The 23,196-nt window shown below is 59.1% G+C and overlaps 3 protein-coding genes across 4 annotated transcripts; all 3 read left to right on the forward strand.

Annotated features, from left to right (window-relative positions):
• The first annotated feature begins 10,081 nt into the window (after positions 1 to 10,081).
• On the forward strand, positions 10,082 to 11,867 carry LOC104913653 (uncharacterized). Its single transcript, XM_085239189.1, has 2 exons — positions 10,082 to 10,225; positions 10,592 to 11,867. Exon 2 carries the CDS (start codon positions 10,633 to 10,635, stop codon positions 11,014 to 11,016), a length of 384 nt encoding a protein of 127 aa, XP_085095315.1. The 5' UTR covers positions 10,082 to 10,225; positions 10,592 to 10,632; the 3' UTR covers positions 11,017 to 11,867.
• Positions 11,724 to 18,263, forward strand: RNF224 (ring finger protein 224). Of its 2 annotated transcripts, none has more exons than XM_019621333.3 (2): positions 11,724 to 11,864; positions 17,286 to 18,263. In XM_019621333.3, exon 2 carries the CDS (start codon positions 17,287 to 17,289, stop codon positions 17,791 to 17,793), a length of 507 nt encoding a protein of 168 aa, XP_019476878.2. In that variant the 5' UTR covers positions 11,724 to 11,864; position 17,286; the 3' UTR covers positions 17,794 to 18,263. The 2 variants fall into 2 exon arrangements, with proteins under 2 accessions (XP_019476878.2, XP_031411991.2); XM_031556131.2 differs by lacking the exon at positions 11,724 to 11,864 and adding an exon at positions 12,013 to 16,724.
• Positions 18,264 to 20,286: 2,023 nt separating this feature from the next.
• LRRC26 (leucine rich repeat containing 26) lies at positions 20,287 to 22,801 on the forward strand. Its single transcript, XM_010720715.4, has 2 exons — positions 20,287 to 21,010; positions 21,748 to 22,801. The coding sequence occupies exons 1-2, from the start codon at positions 20,425 to 20,427 to the stop codon at positions 22,005 to 22,007; spliced, it is 846 nt and encodes a 281-aa protein (XP_010719017.3). The 5' UTR covers positions 20,287 to 20,424; the 3' UTR covers positions 22,008 to 22,801.
• Positions 22,802 to 23,196: the final 395 nt, after the last annotated feature.

The following is a 23,196-nucleotide window of genomic DNA, read 5'->3' on the forward strand; positions in this document are numbered from 1 at the left end:
AGGAAGGCAGCCCACGGGGATGTCGCTGCGTCCCACGCGGGATTCAGGGCTGAGCAATGGCCTGAGCCAATGCCACGCTGCCTTCCTGGCCCTGCCGCTAGGTCAGCCCCACGCAGCCCACCTGCAGCCCACGGCTCCGTCGCCAGACCTGCTGCCCAGCTCTGCAGATGAACCCCGCATGCACCTGAGGTCCAAACCCCACTGAGTATCATCCCGCTTCTTGGGAGCCCTTGGGCACAGAGCTGTCTGCTGTGCCATGGCTTTGGTGGGCTTTGGTGGGCTCGGCACCGTGTGCGGCTCTGGACACCCAACTCAGCATCAGGAGCGCAGCGTGCAGGGCTGCTCCCTCGGTTTGGAGCAGGGTGCTCACTGTGCTCCTTTGGGTACTGCTGGGTTTCTGCAGACCTTTGGCACCCTCCTGCTCTCTGCCCTTTCCTTCTGGCCTGCTGGCTTCAGGATTTTGTCTGGTTCTGAGCTCTTTCTCCTCCCTAGCTGCAGTGCCCATTTCCAGCCAGGGATCTCCCTATCAGCCCCCCACTGAGCACTCACCACAATGAAATCCCTGAGCTGTGGGGTCTGGGACTGTGCTGGGACCAGAAATGGGCACCGTGCCTTCACACTGCTGCTTTCACATGTCCAGAGCCCATGCATTTTCAGCTTTGTCCCCCTGCTGCTGCTGTCCATTTGAGTGCCACTCTTTGATCACCACTCCATGTGGCATGGGGCTGCTGCTGTCCCACACCTTCACAGTGCAAAACAGGGATTCCCTTGATCTTCCCTGTCCTCCATGCCATTTTTTGCCTGGATTCCTGCTGGCACTTTTGGATGCAAATAGCAAGAACCGATGTGTTCTGCTTGAACTCACAGAGCAAAGGAAATTGCAGGAAGTGAGTGAGCGTGAGCCATTTTCTGTTATTAATTCCTGTGGCATCCCCATGCTGACCCAGCCACGCGGCATTATTACACTGCTATTTGGTGAGTTAAGCAACAGCTCTATTTAAAAACAATCACAAATGCTATCAGGGATCCTTCCTGCTGAATAAAAGTGTGTTGGTGCCAAGGTGCCCACTGCTTCCCAGTGTCACACATCCATCATTTCCAAACCTTGATGTTACAGATGTAGTGCAAGTTGAAGCACCAATGGTGCAACCAGACGATACACATGGTTATGCCATAAGATAACCTGACCTTACTTTTCTTCCTCGTCAGCCCCATCACCTCAGAACTGCTCGATCCAGTCGCACACTCAGCACTTTATTGCACATCTGGATTAACAGTGTGCTCAGTGATCTGCTCCAACAGGGTTGTTGCTCATCCAACAGGACAAGTGCCAACAGCCCCAGCGCTGCACGCTGCCCCAGCACTGAGCTCCCGGCACACACTGTGCTCCTTCATGTCCCCACAGCCACCTGCATACCTGCCCTGCTGATGATTCATGTCCTGTCTATTTGTTGCCTGCCACTCTTCTTATGGAGTTTGTTTGTCTGGGTCTTGTACACATCAACAATTTGTTCCAAAATCCAGCCTGCTCCTTGCAATGACCGGGTTGTGTACAGGTGAATCACTCAGCATGCTGATAATGCACCCAAAAATGAGCTCACCTCCAGCTCTGCAGAGAGCAGCTGTGCTCAGCGGGGCCCTACCAGGTATCTGGTTGTCTCCTTCCTTCTGCGCAGTCTTGAGCAGCAGTGGGGTCAGGATAGGACCACAGCTGCACCCAGCTGAAGTGGCATTGCTGCAGTGGCACAGGGTGAGCCCCATGCGGTGCAGGGCCAGGGCTGGGCTCCCACAGACGGGTGCTTGCCCAGGGTGAGCCAATACAGCTCTGAAGGAGGAATGCTGTTGGAACATTGGCCAAGGAGGCGGTGGAATTCTTGCTGTGAGCTGCTATTTCTGCCCTGGTTGCTGTTTGCAGCAGCAGCAGTGCGTGGGCTGGGGGCTGTCGGGCCCTGACCATTTGTGCACTGTTTGAATGCATCTGCAGGGGGTTGGAAGTGGTCCTTTGTGGGCTTCCAGCCCTGTACACAGCCCCCAATGTGAGAAATGAGGTGCTCAGAATATCTGCAAAGTTCCCATAATGTCCGTGGCTCATCCCTGTGTTGCCATGCACCCGGGGGCTGCAGGGACGCTGAACTCTGTACACACAGTCTCTGTGGGTTCCAAAAGCCCCACCAAGATCCCAGGAGTGATGAGCATTATTTTTATGGTTAAATCACACTGTTGGTGCTGCAGATCCACCATGCCTCCTACTGCCCCACGGCAGGATGGGATGGATAGGCATGAGGAAGGTAAACTGAGGCAGGGGGGTCTGACTGCCATCACCTTCCTTCTGGCCGTGATGACCCTGACCCCCCAGCAACCTGCTTGCAGACCATGTGGGGCTCAGGAGCGGTGCTGTGGTTTTTCCCAGCTCTTCTGCTGGGAGTCAGTGTAGTAGCCCTGGTGCCTGGGCTGCTGTATTGGAGGGACGCACTGTGTCATTGCAGCTGTGACCCTGCTGTCCCCAGCTTTGCTTTGCTTGGGTCCCCAGCAGGGTGTCGGCACAGCCCCAGGCCTCCTGCCTATTGTACCTGCCCAGCTCGGGCACCTGGTGCCTGTGCACACAGCTTTGCACTGCATTTCCAGCTCACTTGGGGGTGAAGCTGAACCAGAGGCTCTTGCTTTACCCTGTAGGAGCAGTGTGGGTGTGCAGCAGCCCGCCCGGCTCTGCGGCTGTAGGGGAGCGTGGGGCCCCAGGTGCCTTTGCTGTGGTTTGAGCAGGGCTGAGCACAGCGTGCAGCACACAGAGCTGCAGCACAGGGCTCAGCACATGAAAAGTGCAGTGATGTGCAAAGCTGGGACAGGCTGGGGCCTGGGGAGCCGGGAATTCCCTGGCAGCACAATGCGCAGTACCCGACTCCCACAGGAGGGAGCTGCCTCCTGCATGGCAGTGATGGCTGTGGGGTGCTCCAGCAACAAGGTGGTTTTCAGGGCTGATGGGCATCACCTGGCCTTAGGATTTCCACTGCCTCTTTCCTCTTATTGATTTCTTCCATCCTCTAGGTGCTTCCACAGGGTGCAGGAATCAGAGCCGTTACCCCAGGGCCAGCTCCAAGTGAAAGCCAGAAGAGAGAGCTGCAATCTGGAAGGGGACATGGCTGCTGGGGGAGCCACCAAGGGCAGTGCTGTGCACAGACTTGCACCATTGTGAGCTGATGCTACGTGTCAGGGATGGATCTGGGGGGAAGCTGTGCAGAGCTCCAGGCACCACACAGCCTGCAGGATGCTCTGCAGCATTCCTGGACAAGGATGAGGAGTCCTATGAGGATGAGTCCTGTTGATGAGGATGAAAGTGCTGCTCTGGGTGCACACCCGAGGGCAAGTGCAGAACAGGGCTCTGCCGATGTGTGATGGGGTCATGGGAGGACCTTGAGTGGTGCAGGAGGCTGCAGCAACACGGGGCTGCTAGGCTGCGTGAGCCCAGTGCTCACAAACACAGCAGACACAAATGGGAGCAGACAGGCTGACTCGAGACGCCAAGCTCCAACCCTGGGAGCTCAGGGCTGCTGTCAGCACGAGATGGGGTGCTCTGAGCCATCCCAGCAGCACTGCACTGCCTGCTGATGCCTGCACTGTAATGCTGCGTCCTGGCATGACCGCTGTGTGGTTCAGCTGGGGGGGGTCTCGCCCCCAGTCTGCCACCATGCATGGGGCTCTGCTCACCCTACAGCTCACGGGCAGAAGATGTGAGGTCTGTCTGCCCAGATGCATACGGGATGCACATTGCCAGGGTGCAGAAATAAATGCTCTGCCGTGCCGTGCCCTGTCTGGGGGTGGTCCCGCTCAAGGACTCCCAGCACTGCCCCGGGGCTCAGGAGGGGAAGATGGCCTTGATGTATGGGAATGGCAGGGGGAAGCCACAACTCCAGCCTGCGTCGGCGAGTGGAAATTTCATGCGCCTGCCCTGGGTGTTGTGAGGCCAGCAGCTGTGGGAGGAAGGTGCCGACTGTGGTGCATGGTGTAGAGGAAGGCATTGGGCTGCGCCCACACTGCCTGGCCCTGAGGTTGGGACAGGATGAAAACCAGTGCGATGTGGGGCAGCCAACGGTGCAGGGCTGGCAGCTGCAGGACCAGGCAGTGCCATGCTCATCCTCAGACTAGGGCATACAAGGAACCACGGCCTCCAGACACCGGAATTTGGCACAATCCCCCATATCCCACTCCAAGCAAGCAGCTCCATCCCAGGTGCCCACGTCCCCATGGCGGTGGCCCAGGGGGTGTCCCTGTGCATGGAGCAGTGCTGATGCCACCACCACGGAGAGGGAAGGACGGGGGTCTGCGGCGCAGCCCACAGCAGGGAGGGGCATGGCTAATTGGGATAATTGCTACAGCAGGCGAGGGGTGAGCGAGGAGGGGGAGGCCGGTGAGCGGCAGCAAACAAGGGGCCCTTGTGCATAGGCGGCCCGGCACGCGGCCCCGGCTCCAGCCGGCAGCGAGAGCCAAACAAACGGGGACTGTTTGAGCCGAGCGAGGACAAGCGGGCGGCAGGACAGAAAGCAGAGCTCTGCTGAGAGCGAGCCGGAGCCAAGGGCCTGGCTGGGAGCTGGGTGCTGAGCGGGCCTAAAGCTTCCCATGGGTACGGTGGCCCTGCTCCGGCCCGGCTCTTTGCTGGGGACAAGGTCCCCATGCTGTCCCCAGGATGGGGCAATGGCAAAGTTCTAAGAGGCACCGGGTCAGCGCAGAGGTGACAGCCGTTCCCTTCCCACTGAGACTGTCCCCAGTACATGGAATTCCCCATCATGGAAAAAATAACAGGAAACAGCCTAAAAACGTCCCTCGTTGTAGCCGATGTGACATCTCTGTGTGGCTGTGGCACAGCTGAACCACGAGGTCACGGCGTCGCTGCGCACAGCTGCTCACAGTGAAACCAAAAGTGGTTGAGCATGGCTGTGTGTCAGCGCTGCTGCCAGCAGCACGCCGGCCCCTCCGTCTGCAGGAAGCGATTTCTCAGCTCAGAGAAGCACTGACATTTGGAGCAGGAGGCCCGTGGCTGTGCATGTGAGCTGCCTGGCCAGGTGTCCCCAGCTGGGGCTCTCGGGGCCATTTTCCAGTGCACAAATGCTTCTCCTTGGCAGCGCTCCAGGTTGCCCCCAGCTCAGAACGAGGGACGGCAGCTGCAGCCCAGGGACACAAATCCCCCCCGGGTTACTTCCCCAAGTGGGCTTTTGCCAAGAGTGCAAGGCTGTGAGGCCATCCCGCAGCAGCCCCATGCCCACGGTCCCCCAGTTAGACATTTTGTGCCTGGACGGAGCTGCTGGGACACCGTCTGGGCGCTGGACTGCGATGCTGATCAAAGCACCTCAGCTCCACTTGCTGCCTCCTGGGCAGGTTCCCAGCCCCAGCACTGGACTGCAGGGAGGAGACGGGAAGGACTTGCTCCAGGCCAGGAAATCCTTGCTTTCTCCCACAGCCCGGCCACAGTGGGCAGCCACAATGCAAGCTTCCCTGTGCTGCTGCCAAGCCCCCACGTGAGCCGGGCTGGGAGCCACAGGGGTGAGGGACAGCACATGGTTGCAGGCGGTGATAAGGAAAGCAGCTGCTGGCCTGGTTCCTGCGTGGGGACACCCGGCAGCCAGCCAAGTGGGGCTGACCCATGCGATGCCAAAGTGTGGTGCAGGTCTGGTGGCTGTGAGAGCCCTGGGACAGGAGTGCGGCCCCCAGGGGAAGGATAACCTGTGGTGGGACTGCCTGTGATGTTCTGGGGTTAACAGAGAGTTTGTGAGGGTCCTCAGGGCTCAAGTGGGGTGAGGTATCCTGTGAGATCATTGTAGGTTCTGGTGTTTGTCAAAAAAACCACCAAAAAGCTCTGAGTTGGTCATGCAGGGCCGTGCCGTGGGTGCCATGGCATTGCCATGAAGACTGGAGTATATGAACCTTCCTCCTGTCCTGGACATCATAAAATGATGTATGCAGAGTAGCAGTGTGAGGGCTGGCATGCAATAATCAGCATCCTGCAACCAGTCGGGCTGCCTCAGGGTGGGCAGCTGTCCTCAGGGTCACGTACTGCATGTCTCACTGCTGTGCTCAGATCTGTCCCTGCAGCACTCACTGCACCGCAGACCTGCTGAGGGTTGCCTGCTCTGGGGACACTGGGAGCTGCTGGGAGCACAGTGCCCGGTGCCTTCCAGGGGTCTGCCCCTTCGAACTTCCCATTTTGTGCAGCCCCAAGTTTCTGCATGCTGCCTCCGCCAGTGGGGCTTCTTCTCCCTCTTGTTCATTGGAGAATGGATGCACGGAGACAGAGCACTCGTGCCGTGACCACGGAATCCTCCCCTCCAGCACCTCGCCCAGGATGGCACGCACCTCGGGTGGCTCCTGCCTTTCAGTTGCATTTTTTTTCTGCCGACAACTGCAGAAAACGAGGCAGTTCTGCAGTGATCACACGCCTTATTTCTCAGCCATTTGCTTGCTGTGAGTGTGCAGTTCCTAAGCAACCATCGGCTGCAGCCCGGCTGGTCCCAAATCACAGCAGCCCAAACCACAGCCAGGTCCGCTGCTCGGAACTCAGGCTGGAGCCACATCCTGCCCATAATTTCCATATGTGCAAAGCAAGCACCAGGTGCGTGCTCTCAGCTGGCACTGTCTGTCCCTTGCACAGTGCTGGACAGACAGACATTGAAGGATTTTGCCATGTGGCTGCCAAGGGATAGGCCGGCTCTGGGGTCAGGAGGAGGGGTGACGCTTTTGGATGCTGCCAAGGGCAGATCCAGGCTTTCTGCTCTGAACTGCCCTCCTGGGGAATGACGTGGTGGCCAAAGGAGCGATGTGCTTCCCACGGGGTCAGGGCAGGATGCCCACGCTGGTGCCCATCTGCTGAACCCCTCCTGTGCTTGTGCTCTCTGCCACTGAGATGCTTTGGGATGAGGGCTCTCACCATTGTCCCCAGGATGGAGAGGGTCATCACAGCCACCCTGCTCTGTTCCCAGCAGCATGTCCCTGTGCTTCTCAGCATGCCACAATCTCCACCTCCTCCTCTGCCAGGTTCTCAGCATCTGCCATAAGAAAGCAAGATCAGTTCTAATTCCTCTCATTTACCCCCCAGCCTGCCCAGGCAGGATGAAGTACAAATATCCCACGGGCAAACACCAGCACAACACCAGGCTGCTATTGTGGCAGAGACAAACCCATGGCTCCATAATGTTCCCTGCGCTGAAAACAAGGAGGAGCTGGCACAGGCACCAGCAGCAGCTGCCTCACCAGTGACTGGAACTCAGTGCTGGATGCCTGAAGGGCACCCTGTGGGTCCTTGCAGCTCCGCAAGGGAGTTTTTCACCCTACAAGCATCTCAGATAAAATGCATCAGTATGGAGCACTGGCTCTGCGAGCCACCCTCTCCAGCCCAGCCCTCCCTGCTGAACCCAGCCCTGTGCCCCCCAGCCTTGGTTCTCAGAACGTGTGAGAATCTGGGTCGAAGCTCCCTGGGGATGGCACAGGGCTGGTGAGCTCTGGGGAGGAAGGGCATGCCGCTGTGAGCCCAAATTCACCAGGTGCTGGGGACATTTTGGCTTCAGGCATCAGCCCAAGTACTCACAGGCAGGAAAGCTGCCTTGGTAAAGACTCTGTAGAGACTAAAGAGATTGTAGCTGCTCCTGTTCCTTTCCCTGCAGGGCACCCAAATTTCAGCTTGGAGCTAAACTGGACGTGTCTATGCACAGCAGCATGCATGGATTTTGGAGGTGATGTGACATGGGCAAATCACAGGATGTTTTGGGGAAGCTCCTGGTGCTGGGAAGCAGCTGCTGCTGAACCTCAATCCCTCCTGGGGACAGCAGCCCCAGCCTCACACCCTGCTTTCTGCAGGAACCCGAAGCCGTCATCTTGTCGGGCACGGGGTTAAAGACAGAGCTGGCACAAGATCAGATCACCCGTTGGTAAATGGAGGCTGGGAAGCAGCAGGCCGCCAGCTCTGGAGCAGGAGAGCAGCAGCCAGGGCTGAGAGGGCTTCCGGAGGCTGCAAAGAGCCGAGCCGGCGCCGGAGGCTGCGCGCAACGAGATTATCCAGGAGAGCGTGGGCTGGGCCAGAGCATCCCCCAGCGCTGCCAGCTGCCACGGGGGGGCAACGGGGATGGGGGGGACTTCGGATGAAGGCTGTCCGCTGACCACAGAGGCTGCAGCGCTCTCCGAGGCGCTAGCAATGGGATCTTCGCTTTTGAGACCCCTTGGGAGGGGACGGGCAGTGGGGATCCCCGCAGGTGTCGGTGAGCGGAGCCCACGCGTGAGCGGGGCCGTTCGTGGGGCGCTGGGGCAGAGCGCAGGGCAGCTGCTGCCGGGTCCCGCAGCGACACCTCCCGTGCGAGCAGCGACACGGCGGGACAGCGGGACGGCAGGCAGGACGCTGCGTCGTGGATTTTTAAGCCTACACCTCAATAAACGCAGGAGCCTTTCCTTGGGGAGAGAGCTCCGCGTTGCCGTGAGGAGCTGCGGGTTCTTCCCACCCATTGCTGGGTGCCGCGGTGCCGGCAGCGCTCCTCCCGATCTCCGCGCTGGGGGGAAACTGAGGCACGGAGCCGGGCGAGCTCCGCTGGAGCCCTGGAGAGGTCCGACCTCGCAGCTATCCCAAAGCCCACCCCGAGCTCTGCACCCGATCCCACCGCTCCCGGCTCTCCCCAGCCCCACTCACCCGGCGCTGCGGATCTCGGCGCTCTGCGCGCGGCGCTCCCGGCGTGGCCGGCTGGGAAACGCAGTCTTGTCCCGCAGAACCCGGAGGAGGGGGCAGTTCGTTTTGCAAAGTGCTGTGGGAAACGTAGTTCGAGTCCCGGAGGGGTCAGCAGCGATTCGGAGCCACGCTGCTCCCCAGCTCCACGTGCACGGCCCCATTCCCGCATCCCGACAGCTCCCCCGTGGGATGGGATCCTGCACTCAGCCGCTTGTGGGAAGGCGCTGCGGCTCTGCACTTTGGAGGTCTCTGTGCTGACCACAGCATCATCCAACGGCAGAGACGTGGCTGGAGCTGGGGATCTGCAGCGGCCCTGTGCTACCTTGCAGTGTGTTTGGCCGCTGACACAGGAGAGACCATGCGGCTGCAGGCAGTGTGGGACGGGAGCTGTGCCCATGCCTGGGGATGGGACATCTGTCCCCAGGCACCTGACATGTGGATGTGTTGCACAGGAACACAGCCCGAAGTCCTGCAGCCTGAAGCAAATGCCCACTCTGGACCCGCCGGTGACACACAGGGGACACATGGGTGTCCTGTGAGGTCAGAGAGGAGCAGTGAGGCTGCGGTGGTGCCACTTCCATGTGACTTGTCCTCATGCAGGTGTTGGCCCAGCTCCATCTAGGGAGCTTCCATCCTTGCTTCCAGATGGGAAGCAAGGCGCTGGGGAGTGTTGCCCCTGCCGGCAGCCCACAAGCCCACAGGGGCAGAGGCGGGGAGCTGGGGGGGCCTGGCAGCTGGTGACGGTGGAGACACTGGCTTTGTGGCTCTGGGAATGTGGCAGGATCAGGGCTCCAAGGCAGTGGGGCTTGGCCTGGGGGCTGAGTTTTCAGTTGGCATCTTTCGAAAAGCCTCACCTTGGTGCAGGGCTGGGGAGTGGGGGCTCACATGGAGTGTCCCTGTGTGACATCCTTGTCCGCTCTCAGGTACAGGGTGCTGGAAATCAGCATCTCCTTTTGCAGCACTTCTGGTCCAGAGCCAGTGTCCCTAGCTTCATGACAGCTGTGCCCCTCTTTCACCCTTTCTGTGTGCTTCACTCCCTAAAGATGCCCCGAGGGCAGGCACAGGGTTAAGCCCCTCAAACCCATTGTGGAAAAAGCTCTGTTTATTGGGTTCATGCTTGTATGAAGCCAAAGTCCCACCGCAGAACTGCCTGTACCCTTCCCACTGCCCTTCTCCACAGCAAGCAGCTCTGGTCCAGCCCGTTTGGTTTGTGCCACTCTCACCGGCACAGGGATAGGGACCTGAGTGGGGACCCGGCTCTGAGGAGGGACGCAGCCAGGAAGAGCTCAAGAGACCTCCGGGCTGCGGGAAACGGTGCGCGGGGGACTGGGGCAGGAGGAGCGCGGCAGGGAGGGCTGCGGGGTGCGGAGGGTGCGGTGCGCGGTGCCACCGCCCGCTGCCCGTGCCAGTGCCCAGCGTGGCTGCCGGGGCCGGGCGGGGCGGGCCGGGGCGGGCCGAGCTGTGCCGCCGCAGGAGGAAGCGCAGCTCGGGGCAGAGCCGCGGTGCAGCCGGCCGGAGCCGCGCGGCTCGGTGAGTACCGGCAGCCCCTGCCCCGCCTTCCCCGCCCCGGCCCCCTGCCCCGTTCCCTTTCTTCCCACCCGTCGCGTCTCCTCCCTTCCCCCGTCTGTCCTCTCTCCCCTCTTTCTCCCAGACTCGCTCTCCCGAAGCTCCCGCCCCACCTGCTCCCTCCTGGCCCCAACACTCCGCCTGCCCCCATGGCGTTGCTCAGGTGTCGCCCTCGCTGTCCCCCCACTCTGAGGGCCACACGAACGGGTCACTTGTTGGGCTCCTGTGGGGCTGCCAGGTAGATGGGAGCGCTCTGCTCCCCACTGTCCCCGCAGGTACCTACCCCACGGTGCTCCCGTGCGCTGGCTTCATGAGGTCCTCGTCTTGCAGGAGGTGGGGACTGGGCGCTGCCATCAGGCACAGACGGGGACATGGATCGCGGTGTTACCCTGGAGAACCCCTACGCCAGCGTGAACATCCCACGGTCCCAGTTCCAGCAGAGCTTCATCACTCACTACCTGGAGGACGAACCCACATCACCCACCGTCATTGCCAACCCCACCGTCGTGCCTGTGCACAGCACAGAGGAGCAGGCGGGCAGCTGGGACAAGCAGCCCATTTCCACAGAGAAGTCCTGGTCCCGGCCTTACAATCCCTATGCCAGCATGAAGATGCCCAATGGGGAATCACCCAACTCCTTCTACACTGTCACCCTGGACAAGCCACCCAAGGGCCATGGGCACGAAGATGATGGGAGGAGCGGCTGTCGCAGGTGCTGCCCCTGCTGCAGAAAGTGCTGCTGTGTCATCTCCTAAGGGTACAGGTGGGATGTGCAGGGATGTGGCCACCTGGTCTGGGCACCCTGGTTCGCTGCCCCATCGCCTTCTCTGGCTGCTGGGAGGTGATATCGTCTGGTTTTCACCCATGAACTGTGCAGCCAGATGCACCAGTGATGGACACCTGCAGCATCCTGAGAACTGAGAATGGAGCGTGGGAGAGAAGGATGGATCTGCTGACCCAACAGAGGCCAAGGGATCCTGAGGACAGTGTGTGCCAATGCAGATGCCACTGAGAAGGGCTCACACTGAAGATGGTGCTGAGCTGAGGTTCCCACTCTGCCCTGTCTGGGGAACCATTGTGGAGGGGTCAGGAACGCATCCCTGGCTGGGTTGGGGACACCCTGCCTTCTCCCAGCAGCGTCCCCATGCAATGTCACGGAGTGCTGTAGTGATGAGCTCAGGGGGTACCACCACTCCTTGCCATGCTGCTTGCCTGACAGAGGGAAGGAGGCAGGAGAGACAGACAGACAAAGCAGAGCCGAGTGCTGGCAGCACTCTGGAGCAGTGTTGGCACAGTGCAGGTATTGGGCTGCCAGGACCCTTTGCTGTGCCATACGAAGCTGCCAGTGCACCATCCTCAGCCTTCTGCCACTGCTGAGCACTGTGAGCAATGAGAGCGGGGCCCACTGCCCTCCTTACAGCACGCCGGGGCAGCTCAGCATTCAGGTCTGGACTGGGGAACAAACCAGCCCTTGTCCTGGGGCAGCTGCGTAAGCACTTGTGGCGGCTGCGGGGATAGGGCAGGGGCCTGGAAAGAGCGCGGGTGTGAGCGGATGACTTCAGCGCGCCACAAATAAATGACAGCCACCTCCTGCCCTGCCAAGGTACGCCTCTTCCCTCTGCCCTTGCTTTTCCGGGATCCTCAAGTTACTTCTTGCTTCTCCAGCGGGGCTCTGTAGTGCAGTGTGGGGGGCACGCAGTCCTCGCCTTTCCCCAACGCTTAACTCCTTCACCGCTGGCTGAGCTCCCCATCTCACTGGTGCCAGCCCCCCTCCTGCATCCCCCTACCTGGGTGCTTCCAGCACAGCCCGCTGTGGCCAGCCTGGGGATGCTGCCCAGTGCTTGGCCTGGCCCTGTGTGTCGTCCTGGCCCTTAGAAAGAGAGAACTCAGCTTTGTGGGGGATGGGGAAGAGCTGGGGTCCCGGCTGGGGCAGCTGGGGCCTGGGGGCCTTCATGGCACTGCCTGGGCTGGCTGCGACTCCTGGGAGGCCACCAGCACTGGAAGCCTACCACTGTAGGTGACCACCCCTATAGAAGCCCACCAGCACTGGCAGCCCAACACCACTCAGGTTCCCACCACCCCTCGTTTCCCACTACTCCTCTGTTCCCATCACCCCAAGACCTCTGGGGCCAGAGAGGCAGGGGATTGGATGGGGTCCTGCCAGCTTGGCTCTTCCACCTGGCCCACATCCCACGCTGATGGGTGCCAGAGGGTGTTGCCTCTCGCAGGACGATGCTGGCAGGGATGTGGCTCCACGCACATCCTGCACAAGGAGCTCTTGTCTGGCCACTGGCAGTGCTGACATGGAGACAAGCAGTGCAGACACAGAAACAAACTGACCCTCCCACCCGTGTTTGCTTTGTGGGCTCCCTGTCGTGGCTGTCAGCCCTTCCCCACCCTGAGCCCACCCGCAGCGTGGAGGCGGTGGCACAATGGTGACACACAGTGCCGACGTGTGGGGATGTGCCGTGGGGCAGAGCCCATCTCCCTCCAGCAGCACTGTGTGTCAGCTCTGCCCTTCGCTCCGTGTAACCTTGGGCTGATGACAAACACGGCTGCAAAGCGCTGCCTGCCAGCCCCTGGGCAATGATTAAGCTGAAGGCAGAGGTGGGCAGAGGAGGGTTTGGGGATGGGCACCGGGGTGGCCATGTGGGGCTTTGGGTGATGCTGGTGGTGGGGCCTATGGGTGCTGCCTGCGTTCATGGGATCATGAATTCTATAAGAAGCATAGAACCATGGGATGGCTTGGATTGGAAGGGACTACAAGGATCATCAGGTTCCAGTTTGGCAGGAAGGGTTTCTAACTGCTAGATCAAGCCCAGCTCAGGCTGCTCGGGGCCCCTTCCACATCCTTGAGCACCTCCAGGAATGGGACACACCCACACCGACGGGTTGTGGGTCCAACCCACTCCAAAATCTCCACGTCTTTTCTGTGCTGGGGGCCCCAGAACTGGATGCAGTTGTTCAGATGCCCTCTCATGAGAGCAGAGCAGAGGGGGACAATCCCCTCACCTGACAGCCATGACTTTTCTAATATGATGGAGAGCGGCTCAGCAACCACATCAGCCCTGGGATGCATGTCATCCAGCCCCATAGACTTGTATGCATTCATTCTCATGAGTCAGTCTTGGACTTGCTCTGCCCTTACAGTGCGGGGGAATTTGCTCCTCCAGTTCCCACCCAGAGGTTCTAAGATGTGATGTTCAGGGATGTGAGAAACACAAGAATCCTGGCAGCCAATGAAGACTGAGGCAAAGAACCCATTGGATGCCTCACCCTTCTCCATGTCTGTTGTAGCCAGTTCTCCTTTCCCATCTATCAGAGGATCTCTTTGGTCTGTCTCTTCTGACCTACATACCTATAGAATCCCTTCTTGTTGCAATTCCATTTGCACCTTGGCATTCCTGATCCCATCTGTGCATGTCTGGAGAGCATCCCTGTATTCTGCCCAGGTGACACGTCCTTGTTTCCACTGCCTATACGTGTCCTTATCCCTCAGCCTGACCAACACATCCTTGCCAGGCCATGCTGGATTTCTGCCTTCCCTGCCCGCTTCCTTATTCTGAGGGATGGAGAGCTCTTGTGCTCTCAGAAGGGCATCCTTAAGAAGTATCCAGCTTTGCTCCACTCCTTTCTCTCTAAGGACTTCTTCCCAGGAGATCTCATCCAACAACTCCTTATGTAGCCTGAAGTTGGCCCTCCTGAATTTCAGGGTCCTAACCCCACTTTTTGCCAGGTCCGCATTCCTCAAGACCATGAATTCAACCAGGGCATGATCACTGCAGCCCAGGCTGCCTCCCATCTTCATGTCTTTAATGTTCTCCATGTTGGTGAGCCCCAGGTCCAGCAATGCTTCGCCTCTGGTCTATCTGTCCAAGTTATCATCAATGGATTCCAGGAGTCTCCTGGATTGTTTACTGCTTGCTGTGTTGTTTTCCCATCCCTGTGGTTGAAATCCCCCATCAGGATGAGAGCCTGTGAGTGTGACACTTCTTGCAGCTGAAGCAAGAAGGTTTAGGCAATAGGTTCCCCATGATCAGGCAGCCTGCAGCAGACCCTGACCATCAGCTGTCCTTTACTCATCTGATCTCAAATCTTAACCCACAGGCTCTCCACCTGTTCCTGACTGTTTCTCAGAGGCAGCTCCTCATGGTCTATCCACTTTTTTTAACACAGAGGGCAACTTCCCCACCCCTCCTACCTCGCCTATCCCTTTACAAAAGCTTATAGCTCTCAATGGTGGCATTCCAGTGATGTGAACCATCCCACCATATTTCCCCGACAGCAATAAGGTCACAGTTTTCCAACTGTGCCGCGGTTCCCAACTCCTCCTACTTATTTCTTGTGCTGTGTGTGTTTGTGTAGGGGCAGTTCTCTATAGAGGTGGGGTGTTGGCAGGGTGCTGGGTGTGGGGAGAGTGCTGCTGTCCCATGTGGGTGCGGTGTGGGTGGTGATGTGCAGCCCCGGCTCATCTGTAGCAGACCTTTGCACTCTGCAGATGGGGCCTCTCCCTGTTCTGCAGTGCCAAAGGTCCCCACGGCTCCTGGGATGGTTTGTAGCTGAGTGCTGGGAACAGATAAACACTTTTCCCACCCACTGGTTGCTGCTGAGTGCCCTGTGCCCAGGTTTGGGTGTCTCCCAGGGCACACAGAGCTGAGCTGGTTTCAGGCAATGTGTCTCTCAGTGTACCTATGCCACCCAGGGGTCTCCTTCCCCCAACCCAGTCCTGCCCGCAGGTCCCATGTGTCCCAATCTGCAGGAATCACAGCAGGGCTGAGCTGGAGGCAGCTCTGTGTCCCGCTGGTCCTATCCCTGCTTCAGCACAGGGTGCCCAGCACCAGGACCGCGTGGCTTCAGAGACCCCACAGTCCCTCTGTGCAGGCACTTATTGACAGATCCCCCTGAGCCCGCTCTCCTTGCCAGCTTTGGGACATGCAGGACATCCCCAGGCTGCCGGGTGCCCAACCATCCCCGAGCAGATGGGTATTGAATGGAGCACCCAGTGCCCATCTGTATGCCCAGCGCTGCCCTGGCTGCCAGCATGGGGATGCCACCCCCAACCCGGTCCCGGCAGTGGGATCCCACCCGGTCTGTGCTGCTGGGGACACGTCAGGATACAGCTGCTTCGACCCCAAAGCTGCGGTGCTGTCCTGCTCCCGAGCACGGGGGTCAGGGTCGGGCTTTCCCGAAGCGAAAGCCCCCATGCGAAGCCCCATGAGGCTCTCGGTCTGCAGCTCCCCCCCCCCTCACCCCCGCCGGCTCTTCCAGTTCTGGCTTCGTAGGAACAGATTGGGAACCGCTCCTGCCTGCATTGCTGCCTGCTGCCCTCTCCTGCCCGCAGGCAGAAGTGCCGAGGGCTCCTGGCTGTGCTCTTCTCTTCCGGGATCCTGGATTTGTCTTTTCAAGTCCTCTGCTCTCCCTGCACGGCTGTGACACTGCTACTCACCCGCTGGGACCCAGGCTGCCACTTCGCCTGGACCAGGCACCAGCACGGACCTGACAGGTGCTCCCGAGGGTCCAGGCTCTCCCCCCCAACTCTGGCGATGAGCATCATTTCCAGAAGAGCAGAGGGCTCCAGCGCTGGAGTTGTCAGCCCCAGCTGCAAGAGCAGGGACAGGGCAGCAGGGCATCGATGTGGCTTCAGTGGCTTTTCCAGGGAGCTTGGCCTGCCAGTGTCCCTCAGCTCCTGCCCAACACCAAGCATCTCTGAACTGCTGCCACCAGCAGAGCTGTGCTGTGCTACCTGCCCCTCCATGGTCAGCAAGGACACTGTACACTCAGCACAGCTTGGGTGCCACTCTTCCTCCCCACTCTCCTGCCAGTTCCTGCTCGATTCAGTCCTCCTCACTCTTCTACTGACCTTCCTCTCACAGCCGTTACCTCCAGGCACTGTGCAGGGATTCTGTCTCCCTGTACTGCCCTGCACATGGAACCCACATGCCAGGCAGAAGCTGTGGTGCCTCTGTAGCAGTCCCAGCTCCCCAAGCCCAGCCCTTGTTGTCCTCACCCTTTGGTGACATCTGTCCCATGCACGTCCCAGAGCATCCACAGGGCGATGGGACTTCTGCTGGCTGACATCTGCCCAGATATACCTGGATGAGGATGGAGAAGACTTTGCTGCTGCCCAGGCACAGCCTGTGTCCTCCAGTGTTTCAGCCTGGTCTCACAGGGACAGTTTCTCCTGCCAATGAGGCAGAACAGGTGGCTAATGAATGCTCCCAGGAGGAGAGGCAGGGCTTCGATTTCAGAGGGCTTTGTTATCTGGGAGCTCGTAATCCAATCTCCCAGGCTTGGCTTCCAGAAGCAGATCTGATACTCATCTGCCCCTGAAAGGCGAGCCCCTTCACATCACACAGCCGGGCAGTCGCCAGACCCAATGCTGCTCCCAGGACTGCCACAGCCCCCCGGGGTGGTGCTGCCCCTCTGCCACCTCCCCTGAGGACTTGGGGAGGAGAGCATCCAGGTAGGGATGGGGGACAGGAATGGGGGAAGCAGGGGTACCCACGTGGACCAAAATGCCTTTTGGAGAGGAAATAGGGTCCTGGTGGTCTCCAGGAGAGGGTTGCAAATGTGTCGAGATGATGTTGGACCCCCCACTTCCTCCCCACCAACCTGCATGTTCCCTGGCATCCACAGCACAGTGCTCCAGGGCTGGCATGGAGCAGGGCTGTGGCATGGCCTGGCCCTCTGAGCACTGCTCCCATCTCCTCCCCACCCCATGGTGCCCACTGACCCATAGCCCCAAGAAGGCAACTGGGATCTGGCCATCCCCAAACCTTTTGGGAGGGAAAGAGGCATTCAGCACAGCTCACGGTGGGGACACAGGGTGACACATGGATAGCACAGCCCCATGGATGAGGGCATCCCAGAGCCCACCATAGGGCAGGGTCCCCAGTAACCCCAGGAACCCACAGCCACTCCAGCTGCATGGAGCTGCTTTCTGCACTTCGGCTACAAGCTGATATCCTTTCCCCAGCTTTAGGACTGACACATTTTCTTCCTCCCCCCTCCCGCCCCCCCCCAGCATGTCCCAGGCTGGTAGCAGCCCCTGTGCAGAGGACGGGGGGCCACGTGCCGAGGCACACACGCGCACCCCAAGCCGGGGCAGCCAGAAGCTTGAGTGCATCATCTGCTACTCCTCATATGACCTGTGTGGCCGGCTGCCTCGCCGACTCTACTGCGGCCATACCTTCTGCCAGGCCTGCCTCAAACGCCTGGACGCTGTCGCCAACGAGCAGCGCTGGATCCCCTGCCCACAGTGCCGCCAAAATACGCCCACACCGCGCGGCGGTGTCACCATGCTCGACCTCGACCTGGCCACTTTCCTCCTCGTCAAGGCTGACAAGGAGCATCCCCGGGTGGCCGCACGCTCCCTGCAGGATGTGGCCACCAAGGGCTCGTGCAAGGAGCCGCCGGTCACACAGCAGCCGCTGGGGCTGTGCCAAGACGCAGTGCCCCGGGCACCGTTCCCGAACCGTGGCTGCTGCCGGCCGTGCATCTGCTGTGGGGTGACAGCAGCTTTTGAGACCTGAATGTGGGGACACGAGGACAGCAGGGTTTGATGGAGTGAAGCAATCTGTGCTTCCAAGCTGAGCTCTTGGGGTGCTGTCTGGGTCACATTTTGAGAATCTCCATGCCATGCCCCAGACTCATTGTGGATGGCAATGGTGGGGTTGTTCTGGTAGTCTAGGAAGGGCTCCAGCTTGTCCACGGGCTTTTTCCCATTCTGCTGGGATTTGGGCTGCAACAGGGGGGGATGAGAGTGCTCCCATCCTTCACCCTGCTGACTGACCCCTCCAGCAGCTCCAAACCTGCTCCAGCCATCACAGATGCTCCCAGGACCTAACAGCACAGCTTCTCCGTGCACGCAGCTCTGCAGTGGGGACACCTTCACCAGGACAGGGGGCACAGGAGCCTGACACAGCACACTGACTCAGGGATGCTCCAGGGAGTGTGCCACACTCTGGAGGTCCCACATCCATTAAACATCTCCTGAGCTGCACACATTGGTTGCATTTGTTGTTCATCCTCATGCTAACTCGAGGTAAGTCTTGCACCCAGAGCAGGAAGCAGGGACCTGCTTTGCCCAGTTGCTTTTCTTTGCTTGCTCTGTTTGTCATTTGCATGAGAAATATGGGGCACTGGGACAGTGAAAATTGAGGATGATATTGTCATTGGGGTTCTTTGGATTGATCTTGCCTTCAACTGCTGTGCTCTAACACAATGTGGGCTTAGCAGATACCAAATGTGGAGGTCTGGGGTACACCAGGGTGATGTTAATGCAGCTCCTGGGGAGGTCTGGATGGACTCTGAGTCCATTTCCATGCGGCTGATGAGTTCTTGCAGCATCCCATTGCTGGGCACCATGGTGCCACCTCAGCTCTGCCCTTCACCAGGTGCCAGGACTGCAGCTGCAAGATCCCAATGCCCCCAGTGTGCACGGCACCCACAGCGTGCGCAGCACATTCACAATTCTGCCACTTGGTGTCACCTATCATAGAAGAGTCAGAGCCCCGAGCTGTGCCCAGCAGAGTCCAGGCATCTGCATCTCCATCGCTTCTTTTTGGGAATGGTTTTGGCCTGCTGTCTGGGCACCCCATTTCAATCCCCTTGTGCAGTGCCAACCAGCACAACCCTAGCATTGCTGTAGCACAGGGATGCTCAGAGCCACACCTGATGCTGGCCATGGGACTGGGCTTTGGAGCCCAAAATCTCCGAAGGAGGCATTGCCATGGGGTGCAGTCCTAGCTGGGGATGGGGACTTGAAGATGCTGTGCTCCCTGTCCAGAGAAGGTGTCAGTGAAAGGGACCTGAAGGGCCATATTGCTGTTGGTGTTGGGAACAGGGTGCCCAGCAGAGGACTTACAGGGATAGTGAAGGGATGGTGGTGGCACTGTTGGGGTGCAAGACCCACTTCTGGAGATGCATCTTGCCACTTGTCAGTGAGGTGTGCTGCAGAGTGGCAGTGAGTGAGAGCTCTGAAATGCTTCACATCTTCAATGGGCTCCCCGAGCTTTTGCTGGAAATGACCTTGTAATCTTTTTCTTGATGATTTTTGCACCTTAGTGCATTGGGCAATGCACCTCTGAGTGCACTGGGTTCCTGAAAACTCAAATCCACATCCATCCCAGGGTGCTGCACATTAGTGGGTGCTGCAGGGCCCTGTGGAGCGTAGCTGTGCCCTACCCAGGCAGGGCTGGGCTGGGCTGAAAGATTCCTCTGAATTATTTCCAGATGGGGATTAATGCAGCATACTGAGTTTGCTGCAGGGTAGATAAACAAATCAAAGCTCCTCTAGAGGCTATTAATGAACTGGTCTGCCTGCCGCTCCTGCCCCGGATCTGAGAACATCCCGGATCTGGCTGGGGGTGCAGGTTCTGCAGGGGTGGCAGGAGGTCTCCTGTGTCCCAAATGGCAAAGGAGCCATGAGGACACCTCCAATCCATTACTGAGATGGGTGGCATGAGGTCCTCTGGTTCCCTGGGGTTCCCAGGGAACTGAGGCATGGGGAGCTAGAACCTCCCTCCTTCAGCACCCGCTGTGGGGCTTTGAAACCAGAGTACGTGTAAACAGGGTGGGGGCAGACTTTGAGCCCGCCGGTGCCGGCACTGCCATGCCAAGGCCAGGATGAACGTGTTCCAAGTGGCAGCAGCCTGGCACATCCACCTTCCTTGTGTCACGTCGAGTGGAGGTCACATCCCAGCTCTCCTCACCTCTGCCAAGAGAAGCAGAGGCCAGCCAAGGGCTGCCCACAGGGGATGCTTTGTCCCACCCTTGCCGGGTACTTTGCCCTGGGTCCTCTGTGCGTCCTGTGAGCAGGACGGAGGCCAGAAGATCATTTTTTCCCCCTCCCCAGCCTGCAGTGCACACAAGCAGTTAAATATGGACAGCACAGATCTGGCTGCTTACCTGGCTGGAGCAGAGCCTGGCAAGGGGAGGGGTAAGGGCACGGCCGCACCTTGCCAGGGCAGGCATCACTGCAAAAATATTTGCTAAGAAAAGTGCGGCTCCACCCCGAGCACACCACAGTGTGCAGTGGGGAATGCGTGCAGCTACCGGGAGCCGGGCACAACCAGCTGCTCACTGCACCCAAGGGTGCCAGGCAGGGACGCGTGTCTGGGCAAGGCGAGGGGAGCTGGCATCCCGCCCTGGGAGCAACCCCGATGCCAGGGACTGGGGAGCCCCCACCGCATGGGTGGGCAACCATGGGCAGATGGAGGGGTCCCCGCATCCTGCTGGCCGTACTGCTCCTCCTGTGCCCGCTGCCCGCTCCAGCGTGTCCCCACACCTGCCACTGCTGGGCAGGGGACGTGGACTGCAACCAGCGTGCCCTGCACGAGGTGCCGCGGCTCCTGCCCACCAATGCCAGCACCCTCTGGCTCGGCTACAACCTCATCGCCGTGCTCGGGGCCCGTGCTTTCCCTTCCCTGCCGGTGCTGCTGCGGCTCAGCCTGACCCATAACCGCTTGGAGAAGATCCACCGGCAGGCGCTGCTGGGACTCGGGGCGCTGCAGGAGCTGGACCTCAGTGACAACTACCTGTCTGTGCTGAGCTCCGAGACCTTCCTGCCCCTCACCAGCTTGTCTATCCTTAACTTAGGCTACAACAGGCTGGAGCAGCTGGAGGCAGGGGTGCCACCTGCCTTGCCTCAGCTCCAAGCGATCTTCCTGAATGGGAACCCCTGGATGTGCTCCTGCAGCATCCTGCCCCTCTGGCGCTGGCTGGGACACAACAGGGAGAAAGTGCCAGGTGAGTGCCCAGGGGAATGAGTCCCCACACCCCCACCTGCTCCACTCTCTCTGGGCTCCCCCATCAGCTGCCAGGCTTTGGGTGCAGGGGCTGGGGTTCCTGGGGGTGCTGCAAGGTTCCCAAAAGCCAGCCCCGGTTGGGTGGATTTGTCCTCAGATCTGGTTCCTGGTGGCTGCTCCTTGGTACCAGCAGGGACTGCCCAGAGTGGTGGAGTGGGCACCGGCACCCAGCACTGTCCCCTGCAGTCCTGCTAGAGGGAGGACAAGGATGGGCAATGGGCACCTGTGGGGTGGGCGTCACACTTGACTTGATCAAGGCCCAATGCCTTCAGCCTCTTCCCTATGGGGAAGTCCCTATGAGTGTGGGTCTGACCCACTGGTGAGGTCTCTCCTCCCATTCCTTCCCATCCACCTCCACTGGTGGGGCTTTCAGTGCCATCTCCAGACTGCCTGCTCACTGCTGACCCCAGGGGAGCCATTCCCCACCCTGCCTGACCCATCCTGCCCCGGTCTGTGCCCACCTCCCCATCCCATCCCACTCCCCAGGGTATAGGACATGGATGAGTGTGGGACCCTCCCTGCTTCCTTTCTTTGAGCTCTACTCTGTGCCACTTTGACCAGCCTGGCCCCGCAGTCCATCCTCCTGTCCTGGTCCCCTGTGTCCCACACAGCCCTACTGTCCCACCTGCCTTGTCCCACCAGCCTCGTGTGCCCACCACCACCACTTCTCTCTTCCAGAGAGGAGTTCTCTCCAGTGCATGTTCCCAGAATCACTGAACACGTACCCGATCATGGCCTTTGGGAATGATTCCTTCCAGCAGTGTCAGACGGTCCCGCTGTCAGTCCAGAACTACGCTGCCTTTCTGCTCATCGGGCCCTTCTCCTTCCTGGCCAGCATCTTCTGCTGTACCTTGATAGGCTCCATTGTGGTCGTTTACCAGCATCTACGCAAAGAACCCCAAACCTGGAAGAGACCCCTCAGCAGTGGGTGTCACTGAGTCAGGGCCACCAAGGGCAGAGGGGACCTTTTGCTGATCCTTTTCCTCTGGCTCACCCCCTCTTGCCCCTTTGCATACATTTCAGCGTGCCCCATTTACCTCGTGTCTTTCAGTGCTCTCATCACCCTCCACCCTGCACTCAGTGACTCTCAGCAGTCCTTCACACATCCCTGCTGTCCCATGATTTGGTTTTTGGTGCATCCACATGCCATCTGTTTGGCTTTATGTGTGCCCCAGATATCTCCATGGGCCTACCTGTGCATTTTAGGACATCTTGGGTGCTTTTGGGGCAACCCAGAGCCTCCATCCATGTGTCAGATGGAAGTAGAATCATGGAATCATGGAACCATTTGAGTTGGAAGGATTCTTTAAGGTCATTTGGTCCAAATCCCCTGCAATGAAGAGGGACAGCTACAGCTCCATCAGGTGGGGCTCCGAGCCCCATCCAGCCTGACCCTGAATGTCTGTAGAAATGGGGCATCCACCACCTCTGGTGGTGCTTCACTACTCTTATTGTAAAAAAACCCTTTTTTCTTATATGCAAAAGTACAACTGGGGTGAAGGGAGTAACTCTCACAGAGGAGAAACAGTCCCTGTGCACTGCAAGGCAACGGGAGCCACAATGAGATGCCTGTGAACATCAACCTTGCTCCATTAGCTCCAGTAGCATAGAAATTATTTCCTGCCTGTGCAAGAGCTGTGGAACAAGCTAGGGATGTGGCCAATGCATCCTTTGGCAAGCTTTTGGCAGAAGTTAAATAAGTCACACAGAGAATAAACTAAATGTAACCTCAGCTGTGGCCTGCTCTCATCTTTATTGGCAAGACACAGACCAGTCCTGTGTGCATATGTGGCTCTTTGGGAAGGTCTGGGCTTCCCATGAGGAGCTAGGACCTTGCCTGCCATCCTGCACAGCCACCTGGCTCCCTGCTCCTCCCAAGGGCACAGCCATCCTCCCTGGGGATTCAAACCATTGTGGCCATTGGCTGGGAACATAGGGACAAATGTCAAGCCGTGAAGAAGAAAGGGAGGCAAAGCTGGAAGGGAATGATGGCGTGGATGATGTCACAAGCTTATTGGGGGTTGTATGGCATCACAAAGAAAAACACTAAGAGGCAAAGGGTGCATGGGGTTGCTGCTCGGCCCTTCTCTCCACTTGCCTCCATGTTGGGCATGAGGATAAGGTCCT

Source organism: Meleagris gallopavo, chromosome 19 (assembly GCF_905368555.1).
Source record: "Meleagris gallopavo chromosome 19, MGAL_WU_HG_1.1, whole genome shotgun sequence".
Classification (NCBI taxonomy): domain Eukaryota; kingdom Metazoa; phylum Chordata; class Aves; order Galliformes; family Phasianidae; genus Meleagris; species Meleagris gallopavo.